The sequence below is a fragment of the Rattus norvegicus genome, chromosome 12 (genome assembly GCF_021556685.1).
Source record: "Rattus norvegicus strain SHRSP/BbbUtx chromosome 12, alternate assembly SHRSP_T2T, whole genome shotgun sequence".
Taxonomy (NCBI): Eukaryota; Metazoa; Chordata; class Mammalia; order Rodentia; family Muridae; genus Rattus; species Rattus norvegicus.
In genome coordinates, this window is record NC_141545.1 from 45,490,692 (window position 1) to 45,508,818 (window position 18,127).

The 18,127-nt window shown below is 50.8% G+C and overlaps 1 protein-coding gene across 1 annotated transcript in view; it reads left to right on the plus strand.

Annotated features, from left to right (window-relative positions):
• Window positions 1-18,127, plus strand: part of Fbxw8 (F-box and WD repeat domain containing 8) — a 90,608-nt gene that overhangs the window by 22,788 nt on the left and 49,693 nt on the right. The window contains exons 3-4 of the mRNA NM_001107145.2: window positions 3,549-3,713; window positions 7,479-7,567. Coding sequence (NP_001100615.2) covers window positions 3,549-3,713; window positions 7,479-7,567 — 254 coding nt within the window. The remainder of the gene's footprint in view (window positions 1-3,548; window positions 3,714-7,478; window positions 7,568-18,127) is intronic.

Consider the following 18,127-nt stretch of genomic DNA (forward strand, 5'->3'; position numbering starts at 1 on the left):
TTCCAGGAGTGGAGAAAGCTGTGGTAATGGCTACCAAGGGGCTGAGATAGCTTGAACTCATGGAGTTCCACCACCTTTTACTTTGTTTTAGCTTCTTCTTGAGTGACTGTCCTGGAATAGTAGACCAGGCTGGCCTTGAAGTCACAGAGATCCACCTGCCTCTGCCTCCTATTCGTGTGTATGAGTATTGCCTGTTGAGCACCCCTTGTGTGCCTGATGCCCGTGGAGTTCCGAAGACAGTGTCGGATCTCTTAGAGCTAGAATTAGAGAGGAACGGGAGCCCTCTGAGCTGGGAACTGGCCCTGGCTCCTCTCCTCTGCACGGGCAGCCGTGCTGGAATCAGCTCTCCAGCCCTGCCCATTTCTGCCCATCTATTCCTCCATTGTTTCTTGACTTTAACATACTTTCTAATGTGCCATTTTACTAACAGTTTTGAGTATTTTCTTTGTTATATTATTATCACTATTACTGAAACAGGGTCTCACTGCAGACCAGGCTATCTGGAACTCGCAGAGATCCTTCTGCCTCTGCCTCTGCGAGCATTATAGGAGTGCTCCACCAGCCTGGCTTCTCCTCAGACCTCTACTCCTGTCCCGCTGTTTGCAGATTTTTGTGCACTTTGCTGGTGCTGTCCACAGCCCTTGCTCCTCTCTTCCTTAGAGTGGATGATCTCAGCTGACCTGGTTCTCCTAACACTCAGATTTGCCAGTGAGCCCTCTAGTGAATGTTTTCTGCATTTTCCGCACTTACTTGTTTGCAATGCTGAGCCATCTCCCTCCCAGCTTCTCTCCAGTTATTGTTGATGATGCCGACCCCTGCCTGGGCGTCTTTCCCCTAGGCTGGTCTTCAGAGTGTCTTCCAGCTGCTGTTTTGCTGGTGTTAGGGTCTCTCTCATATTTGCTTATATGTACTTAATCCTTTTTGTTTACAGCATCCTTCTTTCTAGTGGCATAAATTCCTTTAAATTATTATATAGTTTAAGGAAACATGTATTAACATTTTAAGTTTTTTTCTCATCATCTTTGGTGCTCTTCATCCCTCTCCCTCAGTAGGGCAGATGCTGTGGCTCTGGGGCAGGGCCTGTGCCTAGATGCCACATTTGAAAAAGCTGCTCCTGCCTCTGCAGAAGGGATGGGCTAAGTAGTGTCTGCTTTCTGCTGTGGCCACCAAGTCCCACTAGGTTAGCAGTGAGTGGAGACTTCTTAACTGCTTTGATCCAGTGACCCTCCAGTCTCTGCTGAGGGCCTATAGTGTGTTGGGACACACCTTCCCATCCCAGAGGTCACAGCTCTTCTTGCTTTGTCCCTTGCTTCATGCTTGTGCAGAGGAGCTGGGATCTAGCAGTCATAGCTTTTTTTAGATTTTCTTAGTGCACAACATGCCCTGCATGTATGTGGCTTGCTACACTCCCCAGTTTCCCTCTTGAGCTCTTTGGTTGGCATCTTGTCAGTCCTAACATAGTTCTTCTCAAATAGCTGTGTTAAAGCAACTCTTCTCCTCCCAAGATAAGGGCTTGCTATGTTGTTCTAGCAGGCCCATAACTCACTGTGTAGCCCAGGCTAGCCTTGGTCTCACAGCAGTGCTTCTGCTTTAGCCTCCTGAGTGCTGGCAGTACAGGTGTGACCATTCTGGAACTTACTGTTGGGATAGCCTCCCTGCAGGTAAGACAGATCAGAGAAAGCCTCCGCAGTGCTGCCAGTGCAGCTCGTTAGGAATTGGGTTTGGTAAGCTCAGATGGTCTTCCTGTCCTGTTCCATGATCCCATCCCCAATACTTCTCTGTGTGTGTAGCTCTTAGGAATGTCAAGGGGCTGGAAGAAGAGGAAAGGTAGCACAGGTTCCTGGGCTAGTGCCTCACCTCTTACTGAATCCAGCCTTTCTTTGTTTTTTTGTGTAGTTCTGGCTAGCCTGGAACTCACTGTTTAGACCAGGCTGGCCTTGAATTTACATACGAGTTCTGGGATTGAAGGTGTGTACCACCATGCCCTGCGTTCATCCTTGATAGCTAGTCTGCTTACTGAGTACTGGGCCTTAGAAGGCTTCAAGCTTTTCATTACTTTCCCAGATTCTGAAAAAGTCAGTAACAGCTGTGTTGCTGCAGGTTTAGTGTGGGTGCATGGAAGCCACAGTTCACACGTGGAGGTCAGAGAGCAACCTCCACCTCCAGGTAGGGGCGAGTGCATGTATGCACATTTGTGTGTATGGTGAGTATGAGTGTATGGGGTGTGTGTGTGCATCACAGCGTGTGTAGGTAGAAGTCTGAGGACAGCTTTGTAGAGTGAGTTCTCTCTCACCTTTTTGTGGGTTCTGGGCATTGAATTCAGGTTGTCAGCTTGTGTAGCAAGCACTGTACCAACGAGCTGTCTCACTGACAGTCTCTGTTCACCACTGTGTATAGTATGCTAGGTAGCCCTTGGATACCAGCGGTTCTCCTTTTTTTCTTTGTCTCCCACCTTTCCACGGGAGACAGACTGCTGTATTCAGCTTTATCTGGACTCTGAGGATGCAGACTCAGGTCATCACACTGCTGCAACACATGACCCGCTGACCCATTTTCTCCACCCACTTTCCTTCCCTTCTGCAGTAAAAGGTATCAAACCTCAGGCCTCACACATGCTACCTGAGCACGCTCTCACTAAGCTATAGCCCCAGCCCAGCCAGCAGGTTTTGAGACATCTTCACACCTCTACCCCAGCTGTGTTCTCTTCCCTCCTCCGAGCTCTGACATGGTCCCAAGAGTGTTAACAGCTTGTAAGCTTCTGCCGCGCCCGCCCCCCACCGTTTACCAGGGTGAACTTCAGCCTCAGGGTGGAAGCAAACATGGCCTCCATCTTGCTTCTCAGTGCATGCTGCAGGCTGGCTATGACTGTGGGTCCTTGAGAACTCTGTCCAGCTTCAGATGTTGTCCTGTGATGAAGTAAGCCCATTGCACCACCAATGAGGCTGGAAAACAGCATCCTGCATACTGTTGGGGTTGGAGCTTTGTGCCGGCTGTAGCAATCATTTCTCCAACACATACCGCGCCCTGCTCAGCAGCTCGACAGTGTTATTAATGTGATTACTATTTTTTAATCTGTGCATATTAGAGTTCTCCATGCAGCTTTAGTTTTATGCCATCAGGAATTCAGGTTATTCAGACCTTGCACATCACAGGCCCTTGGACTCATGCACGCTCTGTAAGATGGCCATGCCAGTGCTTTCCGCAGACCCTCAGAGGCCTCTGCAAAGCTCGGTGTGCTTACTTACCTACTGTGTTCAGTTTGTTGTGTGGCATTTTACATATTGGTGCTTTTTTCTCTTTCATTTGTTAGATGACAGTTGATCATGCCATCTAAAATGTGACGTTGTATGGTGGTGTAACAGTTTTGAAATCTTGAAAGATAAAACTGGAAACATTTGCTCGTATTTTTTCCACCTCGGAGTGTTTTGTTAATGAGGTGTTTTATGCTGCCATGAGCCTGGGGCTGTGCTCTAGGTGTTGATTGATTTTGGACGGCAAGGCCTCTCTAATTGCAGATCTTGACATTTGCATCACTTGTGCTGTTCTAGGTGAGCAAGACATGGAAGGTGATTGCCGAAGACGAGGTGCTGTGGTACCGGCTGTGCCGACAGGAGGGGCACCTTCCCCACAGCAGATTCTCCGATTACACCTGCTGGAAGCTCATCTTGCAAGAGTGCCTCGCCAGGGAACACAAGTTAAGAGCCAACTGGAAGGTAGGCCATGGCCGGTGGCATCCTGTGAGGCAGGCAGGCAGTGGAGGGAGCAGGCCTGCAGTTGAGGCCTGAGGCTCATTCCCAGAGTGGAGGGTGGAGGGAGCAGGCATGCGGAGCAGCCCAGACCCTGTGGACTCTGCCGATTTCAGCATCTGCCTTAGAGTTGCTCCCCTTCCAGCCTTGAGCCTAGAGCTTCCGCCTGCTGCCTAGGAAAGGGACTGAGGTGGGCTGTCTGACACCCCTTTTCCTGGCTGGTTCAGGTCACTGGAGTCTTGCTCTCTCAACCCCTTTCCCCTTTCCTTCTTCCCTTCCCAGAGGGCTGACAAGGCAGCAGCCCCATGCACACAGGCCAGGGAGCTCTTGGAGCCACCCCACCCAGGAACTGCTGCTGGAGAAGTGGAGTGATGCCGAGTGCTGTCTGCTCTCCCCTCATGTAACCCTTGGCTTCCCGCCCCAGCATTTATCACTCTGAGGCTCTGCAGAAACATAGGATCACAGCTAAGCATTTGCAGAGAAGTGTTTGTGGGGAGCAAGCTGTCAGGAGTTGTGTTCCAGGCTCTGAGGCTCAGCAAGGTGCTCGCAGGCCAAGCTGCTTCCCCACCCAGGCAGCAGCGGGTGGGGCGGGGCTCAGCCCTTCTCCTACTTAAAGGTTGGTGTGAATAGGCTTTGAAACAAAGTCCTGTTGTGGCTGGGCAGAGCATTGCTTGAGTGCATGTCTGTCCCCAGTCACCTTGTAACCTGATTAGTGACCAGTGCACTGGATCTGTGACATCAGTGAGCAGCAGGGCTTCCCACTGTGGGATGGCCAGCTTCAGCACTGGTGACATGGTGACATGAGACCAGCTCACTCTCTGCAGGGTGCCGGCAGCGCTCCAGGATCCCTACTAGATGTCAGTAGCACTCTGCTCCTATTGTGGCACTACAAGATGTCTCCAGGCATTGCCAGGTGTCCCTTGGTGGCAAAATTGCTCCTACTTAAGAACTGGTCGTCACTGGAGAATTGGCTTTAGCCCATTAAGACACTCCCAGCTAAGTCAGATCTAGCTGGCCATGATGTCAGAAGGTAACGGGAGATAGGCTCATTTGCAGCCTGTGCACCTGATTAGACCCTCATGGATGGGCAGAATGATCTGTGGACAGAAGCTGCTCAAAGGAGCCAGAGGCCTGAAGTGAAAGTGGAGGGAAGGGAGGCTTAGAGCTGGCTTCCCTACCTTTTCGTCCAGAGAGGAAGGAGCCAGGAGAGTGAACTTGTCCTGGTTTCGAAACTGGAGATGTCTGCCTGAGGGAAGCAATGTCTCTGCTTGTGCTGATGCTTTGGAGCCTGGTGCGCGTGTGCGTGTGTGTGCGTGTGCGTGTGCGTGCGTGTGTGTGTGTGTGTGTGTGCGCGCGTGTGTGCGCGTGTGCATGTGTGAAGGACAGGGGAGGAGGGCAGGATGTCCTCACGCAGAGCAGACGCAGGAAGTGAAGAGCATCTGCTGCCCTGGAATAGTTTACAGAGATGACGTGGTAACCCCATGTCTGTGCACTGTCTGTAGCCAGTGCACGTCCATCAGATATGCGTGCTGTGCACTCGTCTGTCAGGTGACCCAGCAGATGGACAGCAGTGTGTGAGGGGCTTCTGGAATCCTGGGCCCCACTTCCAGACCTGTTACCAGCGAGGACAGCTTGGGCAACATTGAAGTGATCTTTTACTAAACTGCAGTTTTACCAACTTTGATGAGCACATGCCAAGGGCATCACAGCACATGTGAGACTTCCGCATGCCTCCCTTCTAATCGGGTGCCTCACAGTAGCACTGTTCCTAGGCCTGTGGTTGAGGGAAGGTAGCGCTAGGGATGGCCTGACGTGTTGCCTGTGCAGCTTGCCTGTGTTCAGGGCTCTGCCAATCACAGGTACAGTGATCCTGACCTAACTGAGATCCACTTCAGGAGGGGTTGGGCAGGCGGTCGGTTGGCTGGGTGACTCCTAGGTCAGTGTCTGGAAACCCCTGAGAGGACCCTAGATCTCTGAGGACCTCCTCTGAGGACATGGGCTGTGAATGCATGTCTGCCTGGACCTGCACTTCAGAGCTGACCTGGAAATGGGTTGACAGGTGGGTAAGCTAGCCATGATGCTGTTCTTCTGGTGTTTGCTACCCTTGGTGTTCTAAGGTCTGTCGTGAGTGACAATAATAGCGTGGTTTGGAGCCCAGGGTGGGAAGGCAGCAACTTAGCTCGTGAAGTCCTGGGATGCAGCTTTCATCTCGGGCCCTCTGCTTTTTTCCAGTGCCTTCCCCTCAAGAGAGCTCTTCTGGTCCCCTCTCCCAGGTTACTGAGGTCCTCCCTTCCTTCAGCTCAGCTCCATCTGACACCCCTGAATGTTTGCCCCTGAGCTGTAGGCTTGGCCTAAGGACTAAGTTAGGGTCATTGTGTAAGTTCTCTTGTCCAATTTCAAGGGCATAGCTGCTTGGTGGCTTTACTGGGATAGATCATCTCTTTCCTAATAGCATATCAGTCACCGTGGCTACCAACCAGGAGCCGTGCCTCTGCACTTTGGTGTTAATCCTTGGGCCAGGCCAGCAGAAGTGACAGTTGAAATGAGGTAGTGTTCTTGAACATGTCTGCTGTCTGTGCTTCCTTTGGAGCTCACCTGTCACTGTGTTCTGCTCCCTACACGGACATACTTAATATTCCTTCAGAGTCCCCTCGTTTTTATTTTTAAATAACTGATATGTTTTCTGTGTTGATGACAGTTGAGCTGTACAGTGGTGAGTGGTGCATGATAGCTATCCTTTTGATATCGAATGAACACGTTTAAGCAAGCAGTAGTAAAGGAATACATGGTGGGTAGAGGGAAACAGCAGACAGCAAGACATAGAGCTGGGTGCTCACAGCATCTAGCAGAGGTGATGGCAGCAGCAGCAACTGCCTAAAATGTCCAGCAGAAATGGCCTGGGAAGTCATGGTCATCAGCTGGGCTTCCTGGCGGGAGTTGTCTGCATGGGTGAGCTTTCCTTCAGAGTGCTCTGTCCAGGATGAACTCCTAGCTTCTCTTTTCCAGAGCTTCTATGCCATAGGAAAGTGAGCTGTGTGGCCTTGTGGGGTCATTTACCTTCATGCAGCCAGTAACTCCTTAATGCCCAAGGGAAAGGGGTTTGCTTTTATTTTTGTGAGACAAGGTCTATCATGTAGCCCTGGCTATCCTAGAACTTGTAGTGCAGACCACACTGGCCTCAGACTCCCAAAGGGCCATTTGCCTCTGCCTCCCAAGTGCTGAGATTAAAGCTGTGCACTGCCACACCCAGCTTCAGGATTCATTGTTAAATGCCTTGGCAGCTTTCTGCCTTCCCCACTCCATCAAGGGAGCCAGAGCCATGCTTGAGTCTACAATGAGGAGCCAGCTTCTCAGTGAGTTCAAACAGCCCTTGACAGTTACCAATATAAACTCCATTTCCGTGATCATGAGAAATAGCCCAGAAGCCACACGGGCACACAGCTGGAGCCTGCCCCATCCCACCTCTCTCAGCATCCCACCTACTGCTCCCAAGGAGCAACCCAAAGCCAATGACAGACCAGCATTTCATGTTCACTGCTGCACACAGACCGCATTGCCTATGCTCTAGAGGCTGACCTAGGCAGGCTCCCCATGCATGGTGCTTCAGTTTTATCCTTCTGAATGACCACTGACTGGAGTCAAGATGGTTACAGTGTATAGGTGAGAGCAGAGCACATTACTGGAGGCCTACCCCAAGAAGAGTATAAACCACACCCCCTTTTCCTCACACAGAATCGCAAAGGTGCCGTGAGCGAGCTGGAACACGTTCCTGACGCTGTTTTGTGTGACGTGCGTTCTCACGATGGAGTTGTCATCGCAGGGTAAGCAAAGCCGTGTCCCTTCCTGTCACTCAGTCCTCATCTTCACCCCCTGCCCACTGCCTGAGCACCTCATCTTCAGCCTCACAGCAGGAGCTGTGTGGAGCAGGTCAGAGGTCAAGTGGGGACAGTGAGTGTTGGCACACACAGACCCTGCTTCACTCTCTGGTTTGAAGGCTTCACTCCCAGCAAGGCTGAGGCCACAGGTCTTCTTTCCCTTGCCTGCAGCTGGGCATTTGTGTGTCTCCTGGGTGAGAAATTTAACAGCAGCGCCTGTGAGTTCCCTCAGCTGCTGTTCAAGAACCCACCAACAAGAGTTCTTCGTGGTGGTAACTACGGAGATCTGGATATGCACTTCTTGCTTTATTGGGCAATGAAGTCAACTTTTTTTTTTTTTTTCTTTTTTGGTTCTTTTTTTCGGAGCTGGGGACCAAACCCAGGGCCTTGCGCTTCCTAGGTAAGCGCTCTACCACTGAGCTAAATCCCCAGCCCCGAAGTCAACTTTATTTTAGGGTTAGGTTGTCTCTTGAGCTAATGTCTCAAAATATTTAATTTTTGCCGTGTGACAGATAGATGCAGATAATGTGCAGGCTGTGTGCCAGAGAACAAGCCGGGGTCGATGGCTTTGTGGGATCCACCTCAGGGCTGCTGCCGTGAGGAAACCAGAAGTAAGGGAACCCTGGACACAGCTGGTAGTCACGGGCCTTTCCTCTAGCTTCTCTCTCAGCATTACTCAGGAGCATCATGTGAAGGCCGGCCGGCAAGATGGCTCAGAGTGCTGCCATCACAGCTGACTAGCCCCAAGGTTGACCCTGGAGCCCACGCTTGTGATAGGGAAAGGAGAACCAATTTCTGCCAGCTCTGGGACCTCCATATGTGACATGGCACCCCCAAATGAATGAGACATTAAAGAAAAAGTTAAAGCACCTTTGAACTGAATCCAGATTGGTTTCTGAAGTACTTTATAGCAGGCTCTTCCATAAGAAATTGTGTTTGTTCATTCGTTCGTTCGTTCGTTCTTGTTTGGAGTTTGCATGTATGTAGGGTACACAAGTACCACAGCGCATGTGTATAGGCCAGAGGACAGCTGTGGGTCTCAGGGATTCCACTTGGGTTGTCAGGTTGGTGGCAGCTGCCCTTACCTGCTGAGCAGACTTGCTGGCCCTTCCGTTTTAAGGGAGTCTGGCCAGGAGGGCCAGATTTCTTTAGCTTCGGTTCCCTGGCCTCAGCTTGTACATCTCCATGGATAACCTGTCCGTCTGTCTGTCAGGATGCTGTCAGGCCTGCAGCATCATCGTGAGGCGTGGCAGAGTGCTTTATTCCGTGTTTGAGGACCGGTGGTAACCAAGCAGGGTTACTTTATTCCCACATCAGGTTTCTGCCTAAACTCAGAAGACGGTGCCGGAGGCTGTGATGCTGAGATGGGCCTAAGAGTCTTAGGAGATTACAGATGGAGGATACTCCTTCCCCAGGTCCAGTTAGGAACATCTTTGAGCATGGAGCCCCAAAGCGGGACACAGGCCAGCAGCTCTGAAGGCAGCTGCCTCTCCCCCACCGCCTTCTCTCTGGGGATCTGCTCAGCACTAGATAGGCCACCAAAGGCCCAGCGATGCCAGTGTTCTGGGATCGATTGTGTGAAACCTGAGCTGTAGGTCAGAGAGGCTCCTTGGCTCCTTTCTCTGAGAGAAGCTCCAGTTGATGGCTCAGTCTGAGACCCTGCCATCTTGCTTGTATGCAGAACATCTTGTGTTTATCATTAAAATTTCATCTGGTGGTTACGATGCTTGTTTTCTAGGTCAGCTCTTGAATCCCTTTTCATTTGAGACAGTGGTGTTTGTGGTTACCTCATTCCCAATCAATGTTGTATTCTCCAAGCTTTCTGCAGTCGAGCATCTCCAAGGAGCCTCTTAAAGAGACAGGACCGCCTCTTCTTGCTCTCACTCATGCCAGCTCTCTTATTCTTCCTGTTTCTCTTTGTTTGACCGAAAGGCTGAGTTCCATGTTCCCTCTAGCCTGTGAGATAGATAAGCCCCTCAGGGTCAGAATGCAGGCTTGCTTCTCCCTGAGTAGCTTCTCTGTGCACCTAGGCCAGCATCTTATGGACTGACCCAGGCCTGGTTCTTTTTGACTCCTCTTTTCATGTAAAAGGAGAGTGATTGTGAAGTCACTGCCTGCTCCTGGGCTTCCTGGCTGGGTTGGGCCCCATGTGCAGTGTGTCCACAAAGCTGTCCACCTCCTTGCCCCCTTTTCTGTCTTGGGTGTGCTCACTAGTCACCTTTCGGATACCTAGACCTCTGCAGTCTGTGGCTACCTCAAGTTATGCTCCTTGTGTTTGCCCACACTCTGTTGAGTCACTGGCCACATCTGTTTGAAAATTGAGATCTAGTAAATATACCATGACATTCACTCTTTGAAAGTATCAAGCTCAGTGAATTTTAGTAATTGCAAGACTGTACAACTGATACGCGTTCCAAGCATTGGGTAGACCAGGCTGGCCTCAAACTCGGAGATGCCCTTGCCTCTGCCTCCTGAGTGCCACCACATCCAGCATCCCCAGTCCTAGTGTTGATGGGCCGGTTAGTTCTACCTCCCTGCCTCCCAAGTCCCCTTGACTAGGGAGCACCTCCTTTCAGTGCGGTTTTTCCATGCACCTTTTCATTACTTTATTAGATTTATTATAAAATTTCTCAAATAGTTCCTAATTTCCCCCTTCGTTCACCCAACAGAAGACAATAAATAAGTCACTTCCTGTTTTCTAGATGTTCTGAGAAGTGGGTTGGAGTATGACATTGTAGAACGGACATGCCCAGGTTAGAAGGCTGTGATGTCACTAGGCTACACAGTGTCCTAGGAGGAACACAGTTGTGTATGCTGATGACCTGACTGTTCTGTGGCATGTGATTGTGTTAGTGTTACCATTATTTCATGTGGCTGGGTCTGCAGATTTTTCTGTTTCTGTTTTGGTGGCGTAGTTCGTCTTAAACTTAAAAAGCAGAGGCTACTGCAGAAACTTCATGGTCTCTATAAATAGTGTGTCCTATTAGAGTTTGCCACCACTGCTGTGTTCTTATTTTTCTAGCTGGATTCCCTTCTGTGGGATATTCTATCCCTTAGAGGAATTTTGTATCTTCCAGACTCAGAAACTTTGAAAATTCTTTCGTAGCCCAGTGTAGTTCCAGTGTAACTTTGTGATTTGAAGTCCCTAAACCATCTCTTGAGCTTGTTCCTGCACACAGCTCCCTACTCCATAACATTGCCAGAAACATGGCTGCCCTCAGGGCATCTACTGATGTGTGCCCTTTGAGCCTCTTGATGGTTTGACCCTGTTGACCATGCCCTCCTTGAGATGGCAGGGATCATGTGTAGACATCTTTTGCCCCATAGAACCTGCTTGAACCTAGCACCCAGGAGACTCTGAGAGCAAGTCCCAAAGTCCCAGAAGTCTCTCTGAGCTACTAAACCCTCCTCTGCTCTCCCTGGGGCCTTTGCCCTTGTTCTATTGAGTCTCCATAGGTCACTCAGCCACAAGATGGCATTCCAGAGAGTGTGAGAGCCAACAGAGGCTCATCCACCAGGACAGCATTTCCCACTTCTTAGGAAGAAATGGTTTTCAAGGTTCCCCCCAAATGCAGTCCCTTTCTGTCCTGAGCTCAATGTCCACCCGTATCCTCATGCTCTGCCCTTAGAGCGCTGCCTGGGAGACTGCAGCATGCCTTCTGCGCCACACTTCTGTCTGTAGTGCTGGGTGGCAGTGCATCAGGAAATGTCTGCTTTGCTGCTTTGTTCCTCTCTCTCTCTCTCTCTCTCTCTCTCTCTCTCTCTCCCTCTCTCTCTCCATCTCTCTTTCTCTCTCTGTTAATTTTGACTTTCGTAGGTGACAAGACTTAAGATTTTAGGATGTTGACTTTATAATTCTATGAAGGAATTATGGTTTATATATGTTGAAATCGAAGTGTAGCTCAGGACAGTTCTGCTTGCCTAGAAACACAAGGTGTTAGGGCCAATCTCTAGCACAAAGAAAGCACATCAGTAACAGTCCATGTATCTGTCTCACTGAGGAGAATTAATAGGAGCAAAGAGCTATGAGAGCACCCTGCTCTGTGGAGCTTGGGCCGTACTCCTCCCCGGTGGCCTGTGCAAGTTAAGACTCGCAAACTGATGACATCACGGGCTCAGAAAGGTCACAACACTACGGCAAGCTGTGAAGCCAAGTGGAGTTTGCTGTAAGTGCTTCAGGAGAGCCACCTAGTGAAGAGCCTCCCAGGTAGGGCCTGGGGGTCTGGGGAGTCAAGCCTAGGCTCCTTTGAGGCCCCATGCCAGCCTGCTGCCATTAAGCCATTAGCTCACCAAAAGCTTTTACCCATGCCCAGGAGTGTGTGGTGGTGAGCAGTTAGCTGCCCCTCCCGCTCGGTATCACATGGCTGAAGCACACCACGTCCATCAGCTGGCTCGATTCCTGCTCACACTGGAGCACCGGGTCCCCCAGACGTTTCAAACTATCGAGCCCCTGTGTATACTGAGGGATGTTTCAGTCTACCCAGGTGCTTCTCCATGGTTCCCATGGTCACCTGCCTTTCCTGGAGGAAGCCGCAGCTGTGTGTCCATGTTTCTCCTCTGCAGATGGGGCTGGAGGAACACTGTCAGTCAGTGCTTAGAAGTTAACTCTCGGGGTTGGGGATTTGGCTCAGTGGTAGAGTGCTTGCCTAGCAAGCGCAAGGCCCTGGGTTCGGTCCCCAGCTCCGAAAAAAAGAACCAAAAAAAAAAAAAAAAAAAAAAAGAAGTTAACTCTCCTTTACCTAGAAGTGCTCGGCTGTCCTGTTCCATCTCATCCCTTCAGTCAGTGTCCTCAGCCCTCCTGACATTGGGACCCTCATGTTGTTCCTTCATTACTGTAATGTTGCTACTGCTATGAATCATAATGTAAGTATCTGATATGCAGGATACCTGTTGTGTGACCCCCAGTGGAGTCACGACCCACAGCTTAGAGTCAGGATCATGAGAGCAGATGCCTAGGAGATAGTGCAGGTTTCCAGCAGCCCAGTGAACCCTAGCTGTCTCTCAGCTGCAGGCCTGGTGCCGGTCTGCTTTGTCACTTGTCCACAGGATCTGGGATCTAAATGTTTGCTCTTGGGCCTGGAGCTTCCTTGTGCCCAGGCTTTGAGGTCTGAATCGCTGTTTGGTGTCACCTGTCTTAGGCAATGTTTCCAGTGAGACATACTTAGAAATGCACATTTAAACACAGCCGGCCAAGGTAAGCTAATGGAACTTAATGACCAGCATCTTTTCTCCAGTTTCTCGGTGACTAGAAATCTCCCTTTGCATAGACTGTGCGCCAGCATTGACAGAGGCTGTGTTTTAAAGCAGTGTGCATTTGCCCTAAATTTTGAAATCTTTTCTGCTCAGGAACTGAAGGTCTGGGGTGTGGCAGTGCTCTGGGGGTTTCTGAGAAGGCTCCTGGGACAGCAGGGTTTGTTAAGTGCAGACTGGCACTGAGGGTCTGCACTTACGTCCTTGTCACCCATACTTACCCTTAACAAGGACATGCATTCCAGCTTTCTCCTTCTCAAAACCCTTCTCCCGGCAGTTTTCCTCTCAGCCTCCTTTGCCTTGTATGGATTTTGTGCTGCTGCTTATGGCTCTGGACTGCTTCCCATAAGGGGCTCCGTCACGACCCACTAGGGACCGCTTTTTAAAAATACTTTGAAATTTATTTATTTTCTGCTGTGAGCCATGCGTGCTCTTCTAGTAAATAAGTCTGAGGTAACCTGCTGATACGCGACTGGAGGAGAGCTTCGCATTTATTACATCTTTAATGAAGGCGCTCCAGAATGTCCTTAATAAATACTGATGAACTCATGGCTGCATTTATCCATCTCTGCTTCTCCAGGGAATTATGGGAAGGGCCACAGCTCCAATAACTCTGCATAATCATCATCGACTCTGACTCTATTGATTGTCATTAACCAAGATGTATGGAAAGCAGTTGTAAGTGTGCAGAGCATGTACCGCACAAGGGCCATTAAGATGTTCATTAGTTTTCAATTGCTACGTCTTACGCTCCCCTCGATGTTTGCTCTAGTGCATTTCCACAGAGTGGCTGCACTGTGGGGCCGAGTTCATTTTGTTAATTGTGCAATACAGCAGTCATGTTCTGTAGAAAACAGTAAATACTCTGGATTTTATTGATCATGACAGAAGCACGGAGCAAGTGACAAGTTCTCAAAACCTCCGTTTGCCGAGGGTATGAGTATCCTTGGGTATGTGGGAGCCGCACTTCAGCAGCTCCCAGCAACTTTCCCTTCCAGGTTGGAGCCAGCAGATCCCCATTCCCGTCACAGTTCCCATTGGTAGACTGCTCACAGCACTCCGTGCACAGGAGGGCTTCCTAGGCCAACAAAAGCTACAGCTGCTGGCGGCTGTGGAATAGCATGGGAGATGTGGGGTGGTAGGAATGGGGGCCAGGACACCATGGAGAGCATCCCAGATAGGCCCAGTTCCAGGCCAGGTTTCTCGCAAGGATTGTCAACACTTAGGAGTGCTCGATTGTGGGGAGGGGGTGTCCCTCTGCACTCTAGGCAACACCAGTCATTAGTAATCTACTGCTGAGTGTCTTCCTAGTTGGAGAGAGCACAGCTGCCGGGTCCTTGGCACAGGGACCCAAGTGTTCAGAACCATGAACTGTGTGCTGCTGAGGCCTGGTCGCAGTAGAGCTGGGACCTTATTTGGGAGGCACAGAAACAGTGTCCTGTGGAGGAAGAAGTTCCACTGATTGTTTTTAAAGATGTATTTATGTATGTATGAGGGCTTGTCTGCATGTACACCTGCATGCCAGAAGAGGGCATCAGATCCCATCACAGATGGCTGTGAGCCACCATGTGGTTGCTGGGAATTGAACTCAGGACCTCTGGAAGAGCAGTCAGTGAGTGCTCTTAACTGCTGAGCCATCTCTCCAGCCCAATTCCACTGATCTTTGTACATTCCTTCCCAGGATATGAAATTGAGTGTGGGAGGTGGTCTTGGGCCAGCCCGGCCCTCTGCTCTAGTTCCCTCTTCTGGGGCGTTGCTTGCTGGAATCTGACTTCCCATGAAATACAGGGTGGGACTGATAGAGTCTGGGGAGGTGTGGGGCAGCTATGTCCTGCCCAGCTGAGCACACTGCAAACCATGAATTCCTTATGTTTCGCTTAGTGGAGCTGGTTCTTGTGAGCAGTGTCTGTGGAAGTTGTAGTTTCACGGTGTGGAGCAACTTGTTGGCAGCAGACTGAGGGAGACCTGGGCACAGTTGGAGCCCATTTAACTCTGTGCCTTAAGCGTTCTTCATTAAACCCTCCTCCACTTGTCCAGGTGGTTTGGAAGACCTTGAACACATTTGTTTTGAGTGACTAAGAACTGGCCCTTTGCTGCTGGGTGCCATGTGGGAGGGGAGTGGACGGCTATGTCAGCTGGGACTGGTTCCTCTACCCCCCTTTTCTTGTGACCTCTTGCTTTAAATACATCTTCTGCTCACAGAAGCACACATTAGAGAAAGCTCTTCAATTGTAATCTTTTTAAATTGGCAGTTGCCCTGGTGTGCCGAGGAGCCTGGCTTGGGAGCTAGTGCCACCCTTTAATACAAAGTCAGCTGCCACCTCTGACCTCCATTTTGCCAGGTGTAGCTTGACTGGGAAAACACATGGTTCTTCATGTCCCTGGCCTGTGTGCAGCTGGGTCCTTTGTGTCTCGCTGTGCAGAAGCCACCCACGTTCTTTTGTGCCCCTATGGCAGCAGCGAGTGGACTGTAGTTGGTCTGTGCATGCTATGATTACAGCCATCAACACTGAGGTCCAGAGGCTTCCTGACAGTGCCGCTATCTGTCTGTCATAGTAATGTCTTAATTGGTTGAGCGTAATTGTCATTAGACAGAGATGGAGACATCTGGAGCCTTTTCCACTTTCATCCCTGCTTCCTTAGCTCTTCCTGGCCAGTGTAAGTGAGCGCACTTAGACCATGCTTAGGAGTCCGTGCAGGGCCCTCTGCTTAGCAATGTTGTCCACTGGTGAAAATGCCTGTCTGTCTGCAGCATGGCTCAGCAGCACCAGTTCTCTACTGTGGTTTCTCTCCCTTAGCTGTCAGAGCCTGCGTATAGGTCTTGCAGCTCCTATCAGAGCAAACACGCCTGATTCTCACGCTTCTTTAGCTTTGAAGAACAGAGTTAATTCAAGTGGCTGTCTGCAAAATTCCATGTTTATGCAAATGACTGGGTTTGCCTGGTGTCTCCCAGAGCTAGTTTAGTCTGTTTGGAAAGAGATACAGAAGTCTGAGGAGCTCGCCTGTGTTCTGGGCACTTCACTCCCCATTGGTAGTAGGAGCTGCTGATTGGGAGCGAGGAGTTGCGCTGCCGGTGACCTACTCTCTCCAGACACCACTTCTTTATAGCATTAGCTGTGCATGAGGTGCAGAGATGTGGGCTGATGAGGACGGGCCAGCACGGATGGCCAATGGCAATAGCACATAGCCCTAAGCCAGCAAGGGAGGCCATCTGCAGGCAGGATGAGCAGGGAGCCTCGGGCGGCTCCTGGAATGAGTACGATTGTGAGTAAGTGTGGGGAACTGGTCTGTCCTGTGATGGGACTGCTGACAGCACTGACAAGGCAGGTATCTGTGCAGAAGCTGGGGAGCGTGCGGGCCAGTGCTCGGGGAGCGGGCCTGTCTTGGTGCACAGGGCAGTGTGCTTGCAGGGAGTATCCTGTGAGTCCCTGCCCTTCTCCCCTGCTTACTCCTCAGATGAGGACATAGCAGTAGTTGTCTTGCACTGCACACCCCTGTGCAGCTCAAAGGTGAAACATGTTTTCCTTGTGGTGGTTGTTGCTGGTTTGCCCCAGAACTCTCTGGAGAAGGCAGTGAGCTGGAGCCCTGGTCCCCCAGAGCCTGCCTTCCACACCCTGCCCCTCCCACACCCTGCTCCTCCCACTGTTATCTCCAGCAAGGCATCTCAGAACATAGCTTGGAAACCATGGATGTGCTGACAGACTCCAGCCAGGTCTGTCATGAGCATGAACAGCTCATGGCTTCTCTTCATCGCACTCTCCTGAGCTGTGCTTCCCTCACTTCACGTGGGACTGACTGGAGATTAGACTCATAGTCTGAACTCCTGCTCCAACCTTCCTGTCTCTCTGTAGTGGACACAAGTGGCCTGTCCCAGTGAACAGCTTGAGCCAGGCTGGGGTGCCAAGCGGGTGCTTAGGTGCAGCTGTGAGGAGCAGCTCCTTGTGGGGTTCCTCATCAGTGAGTCATCCAGAGCACTTCCTGAAGAGCCTGGACCCTGTGGCTGTGATCCATCAGGGCCACCTTAGTGTGCGGCTTTGGTTAAGCATTGCCACAGTTAAAGACAGTCATGAGGGTTAGTGATCACCACAGTGGCAGTTGAGTGTGGGGAAGCCTCTCTACTGTGCCCCTCTTGACAGAATGCTGTCTGGACTCTGTCCTGCAGAGTGAGCTCGCCCACAGGATGACCCGTGGGCTACATAACCTACACATTTACTGTAGATTAATAGTTGGGAGGGCGTGCTGCAGTGTGTTATAAAGAAAATGACCCTGAGTCAGGGCACTCACAGTTGTCTCATGAAAAAAATCTTTCCAGTCAGTGGTGGCACACACCTTTAATTCCAGTAGAGACAGGTAGATCTCTGAGTTCGAGGCCAGCCTCGTCTACAGATGGAGTTCCAGGACAGCCAGGGCTACTCAGAAAAGCCTGTCTTGAAAACCAAACCAAACCAAACCAACCAACCAAACAAACAAAAGACAAAGCAACTTTGCCCTCGGTGGTTGCTATGGTTGAGGGATAATGAGTACTTGTCTTGAAAGCCTGGTGTCCTGAGTGAATCCTTGGAACCTGCACCGCGGTGGGAAGAGAATCAGTTCCACCAACGTGTCCTCGCTTGCACACAGGCGCCCCTCCTCCCCAATGCGTGTGCACAGTAATACATAGATGTGGAGTCTCACCTGAGGCTGACCTTCTGTAGCTGCGTCAGACATGACCATGCCCTTGGTTTCAGAGGTGACTAGATGTCTTGTCTCTGCAATGAGGCTCTGAGGGAGTGTGGTTAGGGTCTTAGGAACACTGTTCCTTGGGATCCCTGCCTCTCTGTACTCCTCAAGCAGCTCCTACAGCTCCTTTTCCTCAACCCTCACCCTCCTCACCCGAGGGATTCAGCAGTAGGATTGTGGACTCTCAGCAACAGGCTAGGCACGTCTTTGTTTGGCTGCCCCACCATCCTGAGGGCCTTAAGACAGAGTGGGTCATCCAGGAAGTGGTCAGAGCCACAGGCCAGAGCCAGGCCCTGCTTGTTTAGCGGGCAGTGTAGGTGTTCCTCACAGAAAGGGCAGGGCTGGCTTTGCTTGGAGTCATTTGAGCAGGTTCGGTGTCCTTCAGGGCTCTAACGAGTCAGCTGTGCCCCTGGTGGAGGGGTGAAGAGCTTGCTGGCTCTCTGTGTCCCTGCATGCATGTGCGCTGCGATGCCAGCACTGCTCCATGGTTCTCTCTGTGACTCCTGGAGTGGGAGGGGGAAGGTAATAGCTTGGTTC